The 14,137-nt window shown below is 36.8% G+C and overlaps 2 protein-coding genes across 5 annotated transcripts in view; both read right to left on the reverse strand.

Moving 5' to 3' along the window:
- foxg1a (forkhead box G1a) overlaps window positions 1–4,858 on the reverse strand; it is a 12,251-nt gene extending 7,393 nt beyond the window's left edge. Inside the window, exons 1-2 of one of the 2 annotated variants that reach the window (XM_077239747.1) lie at window positions 3,338–4,805; window positions 1,010–2,245 (exon numbers count right to left, since the gene is read on the reverse strand). In XM_077239747.1, the coding sequence (XP_077095862.1) occupies window positions 3,361–4,611 (1,251 nt within the window). In that variant the 5' untranslated portion in view covers window positions 4,612–4,805 and the 3' untranslated portion in view covers window positions 1,010–2,245; window positions 3,338–3,360. Of the gene's footprint in view, window positions 1–1,009; window positions 2,246–3,337 lie in introns of those variants that run through there. The other variant, XM_077239746.1, reaches the window with a different exon arrangement.
- Window positions 4,859–9,075: 4,217 nt separating this feature from the next.
- sptbn5 (spectrin, beta, non-erythrocytic 5) overlaps window positions 9,076–14,137 on the reverse strand; it is a 32,079-nt gene continuing 27,017 nt past the window's right edge. For all 3 annotated transcript variants that reach the window (XM_077239748.1, XM_077239749.1, XM_077239750.1), the window contains 10 exons: window positions 13,532–13,708; window positions 13,295–13,402; window positions 12,348–13,091; window positions 12,213–12,278; window positions 11,986–12,069; window positions 11,627–11,718; window positions 11,424–11,537; window positions 10,100–10,203; window positions 9,901–10,008; window positions 9,076–9,669 (listed from right to left, as the gene is read on the reverse strand). In XM_077239748.1, coding sequence (XP_077095863.1) covers window positions 9,524–9,669; window positions 9,901–10,008; window positions 10,100–10,203; window positions 11,424–11,537; window positions 11,627–11,718; window positions 11,986–12,069; window positions 12,213–12,278; window positions 12,348–13,091; window positions 13,295–13,402; window positions 13,532–13,708 — 1,743 coding nt within the window. In that variant the 3' untranslated portion in view covers window positions 9,076–9,523. The remainder of the gene's footprint in view (window positions 9,670–9,900; window positions 10,009–10,099; window positions 10,204–11,423; window positions 11,538–11,626; window positions 11,719–11,985; window positions 12,070–12,212; window positions 12,279–12,347; window positions 13,092–13,294; window positions 13,403–13,531; window positions 13,709–14,137) is intronic.

Consider the following 14,137-nt stretch of genomic DNA (forward strand, 5'->3'; position numbering starts at 1 on the left):
GTTTTTTATAAATGTACAACTGCAATAATAATAATAATAATTAAACATTCCACATCTTTGTGCTTTGCATAAAATTGTTAAAATATTAGAAGGCTGTTCAGTGGTTTAGTTGGAGCTAATTTCTGCATTATCGCTTGTTTGTTGTTTTTTTCTTCTCACAGCTTGTAAATGATATTACAGTTCGTCGTGCCACAGGCAAAACTAAGTTTATGAGAGGCCATGTGCAAAGATATGAAGTTCATGTCACTACAGTTCTGCGTCATTCTAGCGCCCTCACTCTGTCTGGCTCGTGAGGCTCATATTACTTTAAGAGAGGAAGCGTCCGTTGCATTTTACAAGTATTTTAATGGTTCAGAGTTGGATCAGCTTCGTTTTACCACACCATTATCCGTCGATTGGCCAGAGGGAATGACCATTATTACACTGTTTTTTTTATCGCATCGCGTATTATATCTTGGCGTCTTCATAAGGCTAAAGTGATATTTTATTAGACTACTAATACCAAGCAGCAAAAATTAGACTATAGGAGCCAAGGAAGGATTTTTTAAATGTGCAAACAGCAGAACGGAATATTTAAGCACAATCTGTCGCAAGTAAGATAGGCTATAACAGATTTGACAGTTTGTTGGAATAGATGATCGTATACAGGTACTAGCACTTTTTCAATTAGCTTTTGGTAGAGCTCAAATAATTATTTCAGTGCATTTTCACGAACATGGCAAAATGCTTTATTCAATCAGTCTCATTATTATTTCATTTTATAATATGCGAAACCACATGCATTAGGGAAAAAAATTCTTTTTTGTTGGTATATATTGTATTTACGATTTCGTTCAATGCATTAATTCTAGCAGAATTCTAGTATATACGAAGATGATGATGATGATGATGTGCGTGCTGTCCCCAGTTCCCCCCACAGTCTCCCTGAGCCTCGGGGAAACCACGCCTTTTCCTGAGACTAAACCCTGCTTACAAGATCTTGTCAAAAGACACAAAGGAAAAAAAATAATATTATTTCAAGTGCATTGTTTCATGAAATCTCCGTAAATGTCTGTACAATTTAATACAAGCCATTCGTTTTAAAAATGGTTCCACACAGCGTCGATCCGAAAATAATTCCCCTGTAGATTCCAATTATTGGTGCGATTTTAGGCCTCGTTTCTGCTTCAGATAGATTGATTGCAAATCTTTATGGGATGCAAACTCACGCTGTTGGCCGGAAGCAGATGCAAAGCAATTATAACAAGCTCAGAACAAACAATCACTGCCCAAAGATCATAATTTTGCTCACTGATTCCCACTTAAAAAGGAAAAAAAATGTTCATGATGCTAGCCTACTAACGTATAAGATCCACCAGGCTATATGTAAAGAAAATTCTGCAATAAAGAACAAAATATAATTTTGGGTAAAATTACATTAAAATGGAAATCCAAATGGAATGTTTATTGTAAGTACTGTATTTAAATCCTCATAATTATTTAGCATCTATATAAATGTATCGATATGCTCATATAAATAGTCTAGCCTAAGAGACAGAGAGCAGAAGATAGCCTACAATAGCTCCATTAAAAAAAGAAATAATTTAGCATTTCAGCAAGTAGGCTACACCAAGGTAAATTAGCGTTATATGAATTTTATACTTTTGAATTTCTACATAAAAAAAATATTATGCTCCTAAAATGTACCTCTGCTTTTTTGCTTTTGTTTTTGAGTGGTCACCCCGTTTAACATTTGAGCGATAACATCTTTCGAGGAGATATTGAGTTCCACCGGTCTATTGTATAAGGCACAGAGGTTATTGCATTACCGTTGTGCACATTTAGCACAATGTCTCTATTTAAAAACATGAACAAATCATTGGACTTAAAGTGTTGAAATCTAAGTTGTTTCTCTGTTTTATTGCAACTAATGACTGTATTGTTGGCGGAAAACAATAGCTGATGGTGATTATCAGGCGTTATGCATGGCTCATATGGCCTCTACAACCACGAAACGCTTGTAATAAACGTGTAATAAGCTACAACAAAATATTTCAGAACAAAATAGCGTAAAAAATAACCCAAGGAAATGGAATAGTTTGATTGTAAGGCACATTATTAAGGTCGGGTTAGGCCTGCGATAGGAAGCCTAATAATATATCGACTGCATTGTTTGCTATTTCTTCTTCTTCTTCTTCAAGCTTATCGCTAAAGCATCAAGGAGCCCAAATCATGTTTGTCTGGCTTGTTTTTTTGTCCCCCTTTCCTAAAAAAAAAAAAAAAAAGTATGTTTGTAACACATTGCAGGCCCAGGCCTTCAGATACCCGCAAACTGTCGCTTAAATGTTTTACTAAACACATTGTTTAGTATATTCTCATACAGCTACTAAAAATACTAGTTCATCAAAAAAGACAAAATGTTCGTAATAAATGTACTTAACCTACTTTTTTTTATTTTGTTCGGTTAACAGTTTAAGCGACAAACACGGGCATAAGACCACAAAATCACAACCATGGAATTTAAAGACGACATAAACAATCACTCAATATTTTATGAGGCATTTACTCAACACGGGTTACACGTTCGCAAAGTTATAACCTATAATTACAACAGGTATTGACATTTCACTAATTACAAAAAGAATGTGACCTGCATGGTGGTGACCACATACAGTAAATATGCAAACACAAGCTAAAAGCATTCATTACGTCTGTCCCCTTCAGAACTGTCTGTAAAGTTATGAATACTGAAAAAAAACTATATGTTGTTGTTTGATAACCATTCTTTGGTCTACAAAGAAACTGTATTGTTAATATATGTATAAAATGCACTATAGATGTATTATTCAGTCTGTATTACTAAAATAACAAAACAACAAGGAGCCACGGATTTGAGCGGGCATTGTGCACTTATAGAACATATTTATTTTAAAATGAAAATAAAACTTTGTGTTAATTTTTGAGAAATCTCATCCCACCAGTATGACACGTGATAATACTGCAAACATGATGACTGGAGGTTGTTCTGTAATGTATTAGATATTTTAACATTTAAAAATTAGACAAAATTGCAACCACTATTTAAATAAACATTCTAAAGTAGGCTAATCATCTTTCCAGAAAAAAAACCCCACTACGCTTTATCCTTTTTTACTCTGGTCACATTGCACGTTGCTGACAGTGGAATAATAAACAGTTCCGCGACACTTGACGTTTGTATACAGTCAGAAATAAATGAATAATAATAATAATACAAAATACCTGGAATTCGGCTTGCATTGTCCGTTCATTCTCCTTATTTTTTTTTTTTCATTTATATATATATTACAGTGTAAATTGGTGTAAAATGTTCACTTACAGTCTGCTCCTGTGGGATGCTAGTTAGTGTATAAGTGGATTTGATGTTGACCCTTGATTCTGATGTGTGAAGTAGTCAGAAAGTCCGCTGGAAAGTCCGGAGGAAAAACTGGGTAGGGAAGGCCTTAAGGAGTCACACGGGAGAGAGGAGGCCGTTTGCGGGGAGGAGGAAGAGGCGGCTCGGGAGCTCATGGACGTGCTGCTCTGGGAGGTCATGGATGGGTGAGGCACGTGGGGGAAGAAATAACTGGTCTGGCCAGCGAGCAGGTTAACTGAACACGGATTCAAAGAGTAGGTCCCGGAGCAGGGTACGGAGAGCCCACATGGCACTGAGGCGGCCAAAGCGGCCGCAGTGAGGTGGTGTGTGGCGTACGGAATGTCTCCATTCACGAGTCTGTCAACACTCAAGCCATTGGAGGCCGGGAAAGAGTGATTGTTCCCCAAACTGTTTTGAGTCAACATTGTGCTATAGGACATTGGGTGACTAGGGTAAGCCGACGACGTGCCGTTGTAACTCAACGCGCTGCTCGCCCTCGGATGGTGGAGTGAAAGGAACGGCGACATGGGCCAATATAAAGAGCCAGCTCTATCCATAAATGTCAGTCCGGTTGAAGTAAGCCTCGCGCCCCTTTTAAACGCCAGCTTTGCCCTAGAAGTGGTCGATCTCCGCCGAAGTTTGCCCGTCGTGCCGCCAATGAACACGTCGTCACTGGAAGGGTCAAGCATCCAGTAGTTCCCCTTCCCGGGGTCATCGTAATGCCGGGGCACTTTGACAAAACATTTGTTCAAACTCAAGTTGTGTCTGATGGAATTCTGCCATCCCTGCTTGTTCTCCCGGTAATACGGGAAATTTTTCATAATGAACTCGTAAATGCCGTTAAGGGTTAATCGCTTCTCCGGACTCTGCCGAATAGCCATCATAATCAAAGCGTTGTAGCTAAAAGGTGGTTTCTCGTACTTGCCGTTTTTCTTGTCGCCTTCTTTGCCTCCTTCGCCTTCTTTCGAGTCCCGTTTCTCTTCCTGCTTCTCTTTTTCGTCCGTGCTCGAGGAGTCGTGGGATGAATTGTCACTTTTAGCGCAAGTGTTCTCCGACTTTTGCTCCTGTACTACTTGGGCAGGTAAAGGAGTCTTCTCTTCTTCCTCATGAACCGTTCTGTGGTGTTGGTGATGGTGGTGGTGGTTGTCGCTTTGGACGGCTTCGGGAATCAGACTGTTTATACTGAACGATGATTTAGGAATCATTTTGACTTCTTTCCTTTCTCCCATATCCAACATCACAAGTAAGATAGAGTAGCGACAACCAGAAGCAGCAGCAGCAGTAGCAGCAGTTGGACTTCAAATCTCTTGCTCTGGCAACTCCTCTAATTAAAAAAACACAAGAACTATTTCATGTTCCTTAAAAACACGTCGATATGAGACAGCTAGCTACAATTAATTACGGAGCCACAGACACTAAGCTGTAAAAAAATAGCTTGAACCTTTTTAGAGACTGCAGCCAACCACAGCAGCATAAGTATTAACCGTGCAGCCAATCATTGAGCAGTTCTTAGCGCCTGCTCCAGTGCGTAAGGATACACAAGATCCACCAATGCTCATGCCTAGTCAACAATGGCTTTCATTTCCCCAAGCAAACTCCAACCAAGAAAACAGACCACATAACCTCAATCAATTTTTTTTGTGATAATTGTAGAGTGCTGTTTCAACATATCCATGCGTCCTCGATTTGTTTTCATACCGCAGGGGGAAAAACAAAAGGGACACAAAGGTAGCCTCAGAAAACAGGTAGCCTACTACTTCCTGTATCTGAAATGTGTGCTTTTTAATATTCTACATGGAGCTATACAGCACAAATAGCTAACATTAGATGATAATACTCCCTGAAGAGCGACAGTATTTGTAGCATTTGTATTTGATGTAGGCTATCCTTTTTTTTTTGACGACGATAGCCGATATATAATCTCTAGGCTATTCGTTCTAGTGTCACATTTTAAATATTTTTCTTAAAGTGTCAAGTTCGTACATGTTTATTTAGTAGCACGTTTATGTGAACGATTTTAAACATACGCGATATTAAGACGTTCATACACACAGTAAGACGCTATAAGCATATTTATTCCTAGGATGTTAATAATCATGCTACTAACTATGAACAACATCATCGGCAACAACAACTGAGGCAGTTGGAAATATCAAGATCAAGCACAATAATATTTTTACTTTGAATAATAATAATAGCCTAATAATAATAATAGGCCAATATCAATAAGGATAGTAACAAAGCAGTAGATGATCATTTATTTCTGGGTGTGTTTTGGTTATTAATTTAACGTGATAAACCAGATGCTAGGCGTAATCACCAGGCGTACATAAAACAGCAAATAACAGTGAATTTAGAAGGTCAATCATTATGATCAAAAATGTTCACATACAAACTTACTACAAAAGGATAGAGTATATTCTATAGGCCTAAGTACTAGGGAGCCAACACATAAATTAAGAACAAGACCTCTACACAATTTTTAAGAAATTCTGAAAAGACCTACAGTTCATCATTGTTTTTAAATAATAATAGCCTAATAATAATAATAAAAATATGTGTCATTAAGGACGCAAAAATAACATGACGGATGCTGACATCAATTAGTTGCTTTATATTTACGGTTGAAGTTTCTCTACTGCAAGGGCTGATATGTGTGTATTTGTGTTGGGGACGTTGCAGGGGGGTTGACTGAACAACAGACACACGCACGGCACACACGCATTCACATGTGCAAACAAATCGTACACAGAGACACGCAAACAAACAAACAAACTGGATTCCCACAAGGTGAATTTTTTGAGAATTAATTCAGAGTCAGGTTGCATGTAAACATACAATTTTATAAACATTTAAATAAATAAAAGAAAATTAGTCTTTACAAATTCAGCCTGTTGTATCATAAACTAAAAAAGCACACACACAAAAACTAACTTTTAGCTATTATTATTCATGCTGTTTTTGTTTTCCATTATTGAATAACCTTTTGTTTTCTAAACTCTATAAATAGAACAAATGCATTAACCCACACCTGTGATATAGGCTGTGCGATATAATTTCACTTCAAAGTGGAAAGTTGAATCAGACATTTTATGGAGAACATAGGATACTTGAGAATTATTGGGCAGGGACCTAACGTGTTTGTTGCTCAGTAAGGCTAAATAATAATATTTGTTGCATTGCAAACATTGAAATTGTATAATGCATATACATTAATTTAGATTTCTAACAAAAACACAAAAATCTGGCACTAGTTGCACAGCCGGCAATTTAATATATTGCATATTTCAAACCATTTCTATCAATGCACAACTATTTGTTGCTTTTAATGCACTTTGAAAAAGCCAAGCCGAAGGGAAAATAACAATTTGAGCGGATAAGATTGAGACTATAATGTTTGTTTGTTTTTTATTTTATTTTTTATAAATGGCACATGCTTGTAGCCCACCTTCAACAAACAAGATGTGAATGTCTCATCGACATTGTCTGACAGGTGCAAAAATATCTTTTCGCGGAAGAAAAAATACCCAGGCAAGATCAAAGTGATCAGAACTGGGTAGGCGGATAATGCATAATTTTCAAACTTCTCTCATTTGATTACAGTTGTTAACACATGTTCCTTTAAATAAGAGCATATATCCCGTATTGAAGGCACAATATGCTAGGCTACTATTAATATATTATTTGGTTTTGGTTTGCGATGAGCCATTAACAACAGGCACAGGCCTGAGTCTAATATTATCATCAAATTAATTAGCCTGCATAAACGTGAGGCATTATTGTGGCCTATTTGATTTACATTGTTTGATAAATTGTCATAAAAAATATAAATCGGTAATTTTATTAAGCTATTATTAACGCTGGATCGTAAGATATCCAAACTATGTGCAAAGATGCTAACAATTTCTAAACTAAACGAGATGGTGGTTTATTTTATAATTTTTTCATTTATTTATTTTAGTATTTAGATCTTTATCTGCATTAAACCAACCTAAATGCATTGATGTGCAGCAATGTAAAGTAAAGGTGGTTTGAGTGGGCCTGAGTAAAAGACACTTTGCTTAATGCTTACTGAAATTAACATCAAATCATTTTCTCCAATATATTTATTTGGGCTATAACATCACCTCGATCACCTACCAGCAGTAAGCTATAGCCCACGTTTGTGTTAATGACAGAAGGCTGATAAAGTTATTTTTGCGCAGTGATGTGGGCTCTTCCTAAAATTACCTAAATGTTTATGAACACGTCGCTTAAATAAACACAGTTGTCACTTACCTCGACAAACATACGCCTGTGTTGAAATGAGAACTGATAAACAGGGAGGTAATCCTGGACAAAATCAATCCTGTCTGTTAAAACTGCAGCTTGTGTCTTTATTAGGATGCCCTCTAGCGGCGTGGGAATATTGCAGCATTTCTTCTCTTATGCGCTTATTTCAATGAGAGATCTTGGGAAAACTCGTTTCTTTTAATTATAACAAACATACAGATTTTTTTAACATTTCGTTTTCCTATGTGGTACAAAATAATTTACAAAATTCAAAACCCACGGAAAAATGTTACATGCAGGGTGGATTAGGCCTATTTGGTTCATTTTGTACAGCCAAATAAATATAAGGAAATATACATTATTTTAAAGCATAGTCTACTTTTCATACAATCATATCCTTTGCATTTGTTATAGCCTAGCCTACTCGCACTACAACATGTAAAAAGACTAAGAAGCTTCTGATGAATTAGTAGCTTAACTTTAGTGACATAAACAATATTATTTGCACGACCATGGGCTACATAACTAAAATCTTGAGTTGAATGAAATGTTGACAACGCGTCAAAACAAAACTCGTAAATGTATTCTATGCAGTCTTGTATCTGTATACAAGTTCTTAAGCTACAGCTAGAAGTAAATTGGTTACTACCATTTAGAGATACGATTTTACCGTTCTGTCTGTGCGAGAAAAAAACAATAGTAGGATACAAATAAAATAACCCGAAGTGTATTTATTCATAATGTTTAGTGTTGTTGCCAAAGTCGATCACAAAATTAAGTTTACAAAGTTTTCAATGAGAAGAAAAATTAAACCGTGAATAATCATATCATATTATGCATTATTGTTGCACAATATTGGCATCATAACTAATAATAATAATAACTAAAGTTTAATTATAAATGTTAAAATAAATAGTTTAAGCCAGTTTTTAAATATCCAGTTCAGTAATGCTCGCGGGAAATAGCCTATGTAGGCTATATTTTTGTATTTTACTGTGCCTAAATGTAAAATATGAGGGATCACGTTTTTCTAAATTATCGCTAAAAATATGCTTTGTAATAATGTTTATAAACACGAACACGGTGGCTTATGGGGTAGATTTTCTTAAGGACTGTGCGAACAATTGCTTTTCATAGTCTGTAGCGCCATCATGTGGCGGATGACCAGGTTCATCAATAATACTCAAACACTGCCAAATGACTTGTAATGCAAATCTTAATTATTTATACGATCTAATTGTATATATGCTGAATTATGCTGCGGGAACAAAGGTGTTTGATATATTTATAATGGAGCAGCTAAAAGCTTTATATTATCAACCATTGAGGTTTTTTTTTTTAGTGATGTGCTAAAATATTGAATTCATTTTTAATATAATTTAAATGTAATAATCTAAGACATTTGAACACAGTAGAACAAAGACACTTGATGACAGTTATATTCAATATATTTCAAAAAAATATATTCAAACTTTCTGTCCCATTTTACCCAATGTCCCACTTTTGCTAAACCCACCACACAGCATGCATCTTCATCCACACTAGAATCCTTAAAAATAATACAATCAGAGCTAAGCACATGATTTTTATTCATATACCAATATACTAAAAACCGATCTGATGGATTTTAGTTTTTAACATTATTAGTGATCACTCATTTACTATTTATCTTTGCACATATTAAAAACAAAAATATTTATGAGGTGTCATTTCAAGTATGTAATCACAAAAAAGACGTTAGATCAGCAGTATTAGTCTTGAAGAAAACCAAATCAGAGTATAATAATTAATTAAGATTCAAATATAAATAGCCTTTAAATGAAGTCACATCAAGTTAGAGGAAAGGGTGAAATCTGCTATTATGTAAAAAAAAAAAAATCATTTTTTGAAAAATTTCATGAAGCTACTCCTGCTTTTGGACTTGTCCTTGGCTCCATTCTCTGCCTCATTTTGTGGTGGAGGAGGTGGAGGGGACAGGGGAGGCTGGTTCCTCTGTAGACTTCTTACATTTGGGGTCACACTCACTGAAGAGAAACAAAAACAGTTTATTCTGTTTCAGACACACGCAGCAAATGTATCTCATGAGAGAGATTATAAATGTTATTATAATACATGACAAATCAATCTTTATCCAGAACATAAACATTAAAGTGACATTTTCATTTTTATTTTCATAATTAAAGGACTTGAATAGTTGTGATACTAGAGACTGATAATTTGATTTTGCTCGAGTCACTGGAGTTACGGGATCTCACCTGAGTCCTGGCTCTCTCCTTCGTCAGGGTAGCGGTGTCTGTTGTAATAAGTGTGGGGGGGTTTTGGTGGTGGCTCTCTCTCTGTCTCACAGCTCTCGGTGGAGTCTTCTGTTAATACCAATGGTAAGTGTTAAGCAGAAGCACACACATTGGCACACATAAACGCACAGAAGTACTCAGGCTCTGTTTGTTCTCTCACCCGTTTCCTGTTTCGACTTCGTGGTGGAGACTTGAGTGTCGGATGTGTCGGCTGGCACAGACTCGCACTGCTCTGTGCTTTCTCTACTCGCTTCTGTGTTAATTCTGTGCGGGGGACAAACATGTCAGTCGTAAGAGCATGTGAGAAAACTTTGTTGTCCGATAATATAATTCTTTCAGTAACTGATGTATGTATATATATATATGTGTGTGTGTGTGTGTGTGTGTGTGTGTGTGTGTGTGTGTGTGTGTGTGTGTGTGTGTGTGTGTGTGTGTTAACTGATCAAAGGCAAATAAGAGTGTCCATGATTAAAAGATATACATTCAAGTTCTTAGAAATGTACTCTTTCTATTCATGTTGGTTTCATATGGTTTTGAAACGACCAAGAAATCAAGAAAAGTTTCAGTTTGAAATGAATATATTTCCCTTACACCTTGAATATATGATAGAATACACTATTTATAAATATTACGTTTGTGGGTTGGACATATGTGACTTAAAACCTAAAATAACCTTGCCTTGTCATAAAAAGGTCAATTTTTTAAGAGACTTATTGCCCGTGACACAGTCATGGGGGTCTGCAAAGCTCTTCTCTATGATATCATTTTTTCTTTTCTGCCTGTTTTTACAGTAATACTTTCAGATGGTTGCATCATATTGAGTTTTATTTGGGTGACAAAGGTTTTTCAAATATTAATGATCAGTGGAGTAGTTTTGTTAATATAAACTACCAAACTTCAAAATTTTGGGGCCAGCATTAATATATAACTAATATATAGCCTACTTTTAAATATTTCTATACTTTTCTTTTTTTGGAAAGAAATTACGACTTTTATTCCGCATAAATTGATTAAATGGATGAAAAGTAAGAGTAAAGACATTTATAATGTTATAAAATTTTGCATTTCACAAATGCTATTCCTTTTTACATTCTATTCATAGAAGAATCTGGAAAAATATCACAGTTTCATGAAAATATTAAGCAGCACAAATATTTTCAACATTGATAATAAGAAATGAGTGAAACAAATGATTTCTGAAGGATCATGTGACTGAAGACTGGACTAATGATACTGAAAATTCAGCTTTACCATCACAGGAGTAAATTACATTTAAATGTATAGAATGTTTAAAATGTATAAAATAATAAAATATATGTTTTATATTCAAGACTTTTGTTCTTTTAATAAAACTTCATTATGAGATCACCTTGACATTTGTGTCTTTATAATCCCTAAAAATAGCCACATGAATTTCAATAGAAAAATTAAAAACAAGCCCATCACAGAAGAGGTGTTTGTTTGGGTTTTTTATTTGATGTTACCCAGGATTGTCTGAAGACATTGTTGGATTTGTGCAATTCTGAAGCTCCTTCAACCACTTTTGCTGTTCTTCTTGAGATGATGCGGCAAACAGATATTGACTGCCATCACTCAGCCTAAACCAGAGAGTGAAACCGATTATAGATTTCTTTTCATCTGAAATGTGAGCAGATGTTCTTGGCAGGTTGCATGAATCATCACTCACATGAGTTTGAAAGTATGCTCCTTTCTTCTGTAGTAAGGATTGTTTTTACAAACTGCTCCAGCCAGGGTGATCGGTGGCCAGCGTGTACAATTCTGTATTAAATGAAATGGATTAAAGAGGAAAAATAATCAGAGTCCACCACAGAAACATCTCCTTAAATTGATATAATGGCTCTTAATTGCATCTTAATGCATCATGTGGTGAAATTACTGATATAGGGTTAACTGCAGAAATAATCAGCCTGTGTGTCTGAATATATAGTTAATTAATATTAAACAGACCCTCTTTCAATGGTGTGTCTAGCCAAGTGTGTGTGTGTGTGTGTGTGTGTGACCATGTTGTGTGTGTGTGAGCCATACCTCACTGGCGGCATCTTGGTCTTTAAACAGATTGAGTGTCTCCTCTTCCAGTAGTGCATAGACCGTTTCCCAGTGATCCAAGCCCTGATCCAAACCAACAGATCAATGTTACACCATTAAGTGCTCTTACAGAAACAAAACCACACTATAAACAAAGAAGTGGAGCTAAGGATGTCAGAGAGAGCTTTTTAATCAATATTACCATTGGTGTTGGTTAGAAAGCTTACTTTATATCCGCCTTGCTTCAGTTTAATCTCCAAGGTTCCCTCCATTTTGGCACGTCCTACTGTGATCTAGAAATATACACAAATTGCAGCCCAAAAAGGTGGAAACTAAAACAAAAAGGACAAAAAAGTGTTTACCTTAGTGGTAACAGTCGAGATGACTAATGAAGTGTTAGTAGAAGAGGGTGCTTGAACTTCTGGGTCTGAAAGGGAAGATGGAGGAGATGACTGAGGGTTTTGTAGTGGGGTGGAAGGGGGAAGGTTTCTCTCCTCTGAGTTTTGGTTGTCGGCCATATCTGCATCTTTGGAGGGTGGCTCAGGGGGTTTTGATGCAGGAGGACCCCAAATCTCTTTATCAGGGCTTGATGGTTTCAGACGCCTAGGAGTGATCCTTGGTTTGGCAATGACACTGAGGGAGGGTTCGGTCTGTCTCGGAGTATCAACCTCATCTTCAGATGTGGTGTGGCCTGTCTTGAGGACATTGTGTAAATAATGGGGTTTGTAAGCAGCACTAGAAGCTTCTGAGGAGTTGGGGCTGTCCAGAACAGAGGTGGGTGTTTTTTCGGGGGACGTTACGGTATCTCTATCGCTGCTGCTGTTGCTCCTGAAGCCTGATGCCACTGGTGACACCACAGACGAGTCTGTTTTACCACCGCTGCTTCTCTGCAGGACGGCAGACCTGGCTGTAGGGTCTTGCGAGGGTATGGTTGAATTATCACTCTTACTACTGCTGTTCCTAAGGACAGGACTGGTCAATGAGGGGCGGGGGGGCAAAGCTGGACGCTCAGACGGCTTTCGCTTTAGTGAAGTTACATGAATGGGCTTGTCCCTGCTGCTGTCTGTACCGTCACCTCTTTGAATTTCTTTTCTCTTCTTTTCTCTCTGGGAGAGCAAAGAAAGAGCAGAGAAATCAAACAGGGTGAATAGAAACTGATGAATGTGGATGATTTCATCTTTAAAAAGGCATGAAACTGCTTTTGAATTTGATTTTAAAGGTGTGTAAAGTTAACGGGAAGAATTTCTGCCAAAAATGGAATTAAATATTGAGAAAAATAAAAAGCTAGTAATAGTAATCTGTATTTTACCTGTGTTCTTCTGGCTTGAAGGGCATTAAATCTCTCACTCTGGGCTTGAATCATGGCTTCCAGATCCTCTTGCTTCTTCATTAACTCCAAAACATCTGATACTGAGTCCTGTCCAACCATTCGATACAATTAGATTTCATGAAGGTGTTTTTTTCCAGCTAATTGGAGTATTAGGTTCCCAATTCCCCAAATTCATAAAAACTAATACATAAACCGGTAAACTGCGGACAACCTCACCCCATAGTCCTCTGCTCTGAGCGTGCTCTCATAAGAGTTGAGCCAGTGCTCGGCCTGCTCCAGCTCTCTCTGCAGCTGCTGCAGTTCAAGGTCTTCCTGATATTGAGCTTTCCTTTCAGCCCAAGCCTCCAGCACCCACACCTCCAGCTCCTGGAGCTGCACAAGACGATCCTCCAGCTGCAAACACAGAGATAGAGAATAACTTTTTTTTTTAAAGACTTAGCTTCAAAAAAGGTTCAAAAGGATCACTGTACATGTTGATCATGTTTTGTTGTAAACTAAGAGTTGCTGATGAAGAGAATTGTTGCATTGAAACTTTTCTAAAGCTCCCTGAATTACGTTTTTACAGCATCCCAGACTTTTCATTTAGACTGTAAAATTTTTATCTAAAAGTTTTTAAAACACTAGGCACCATACACGTGCCAACTTTGTAAATGTTGAAAGAAAAACTGCACATCACACACTAAAAGAGCAATAATTTCACACTGACACAATTGGACTTTAAGGTGGCTCAGATTATAACAAACCCACAGAAACAAAATAAAACATTAGAGTTCTAAAATCGTTTAATATCCTCAGACTGAATCTAATCTTTTAAAGCTAATA

This window comes from Siphateles boraxobius, unplaced genomic scaffold (genome assembly GCF_051911475.1).
Source record: "Siphateles boraxobius isolate OS27281-9 unplaced genomic scaffold, OSU_SipBor_1 22, whole genome shotgun sequence".
In the NCBI taxonomy this organism is placed as follows: Eukaryota; Metazoa; Chordata; class Actinopteri; order Cypriniformes; family Leuciscidae; genus Siphateles; species Siphateles boraxobius.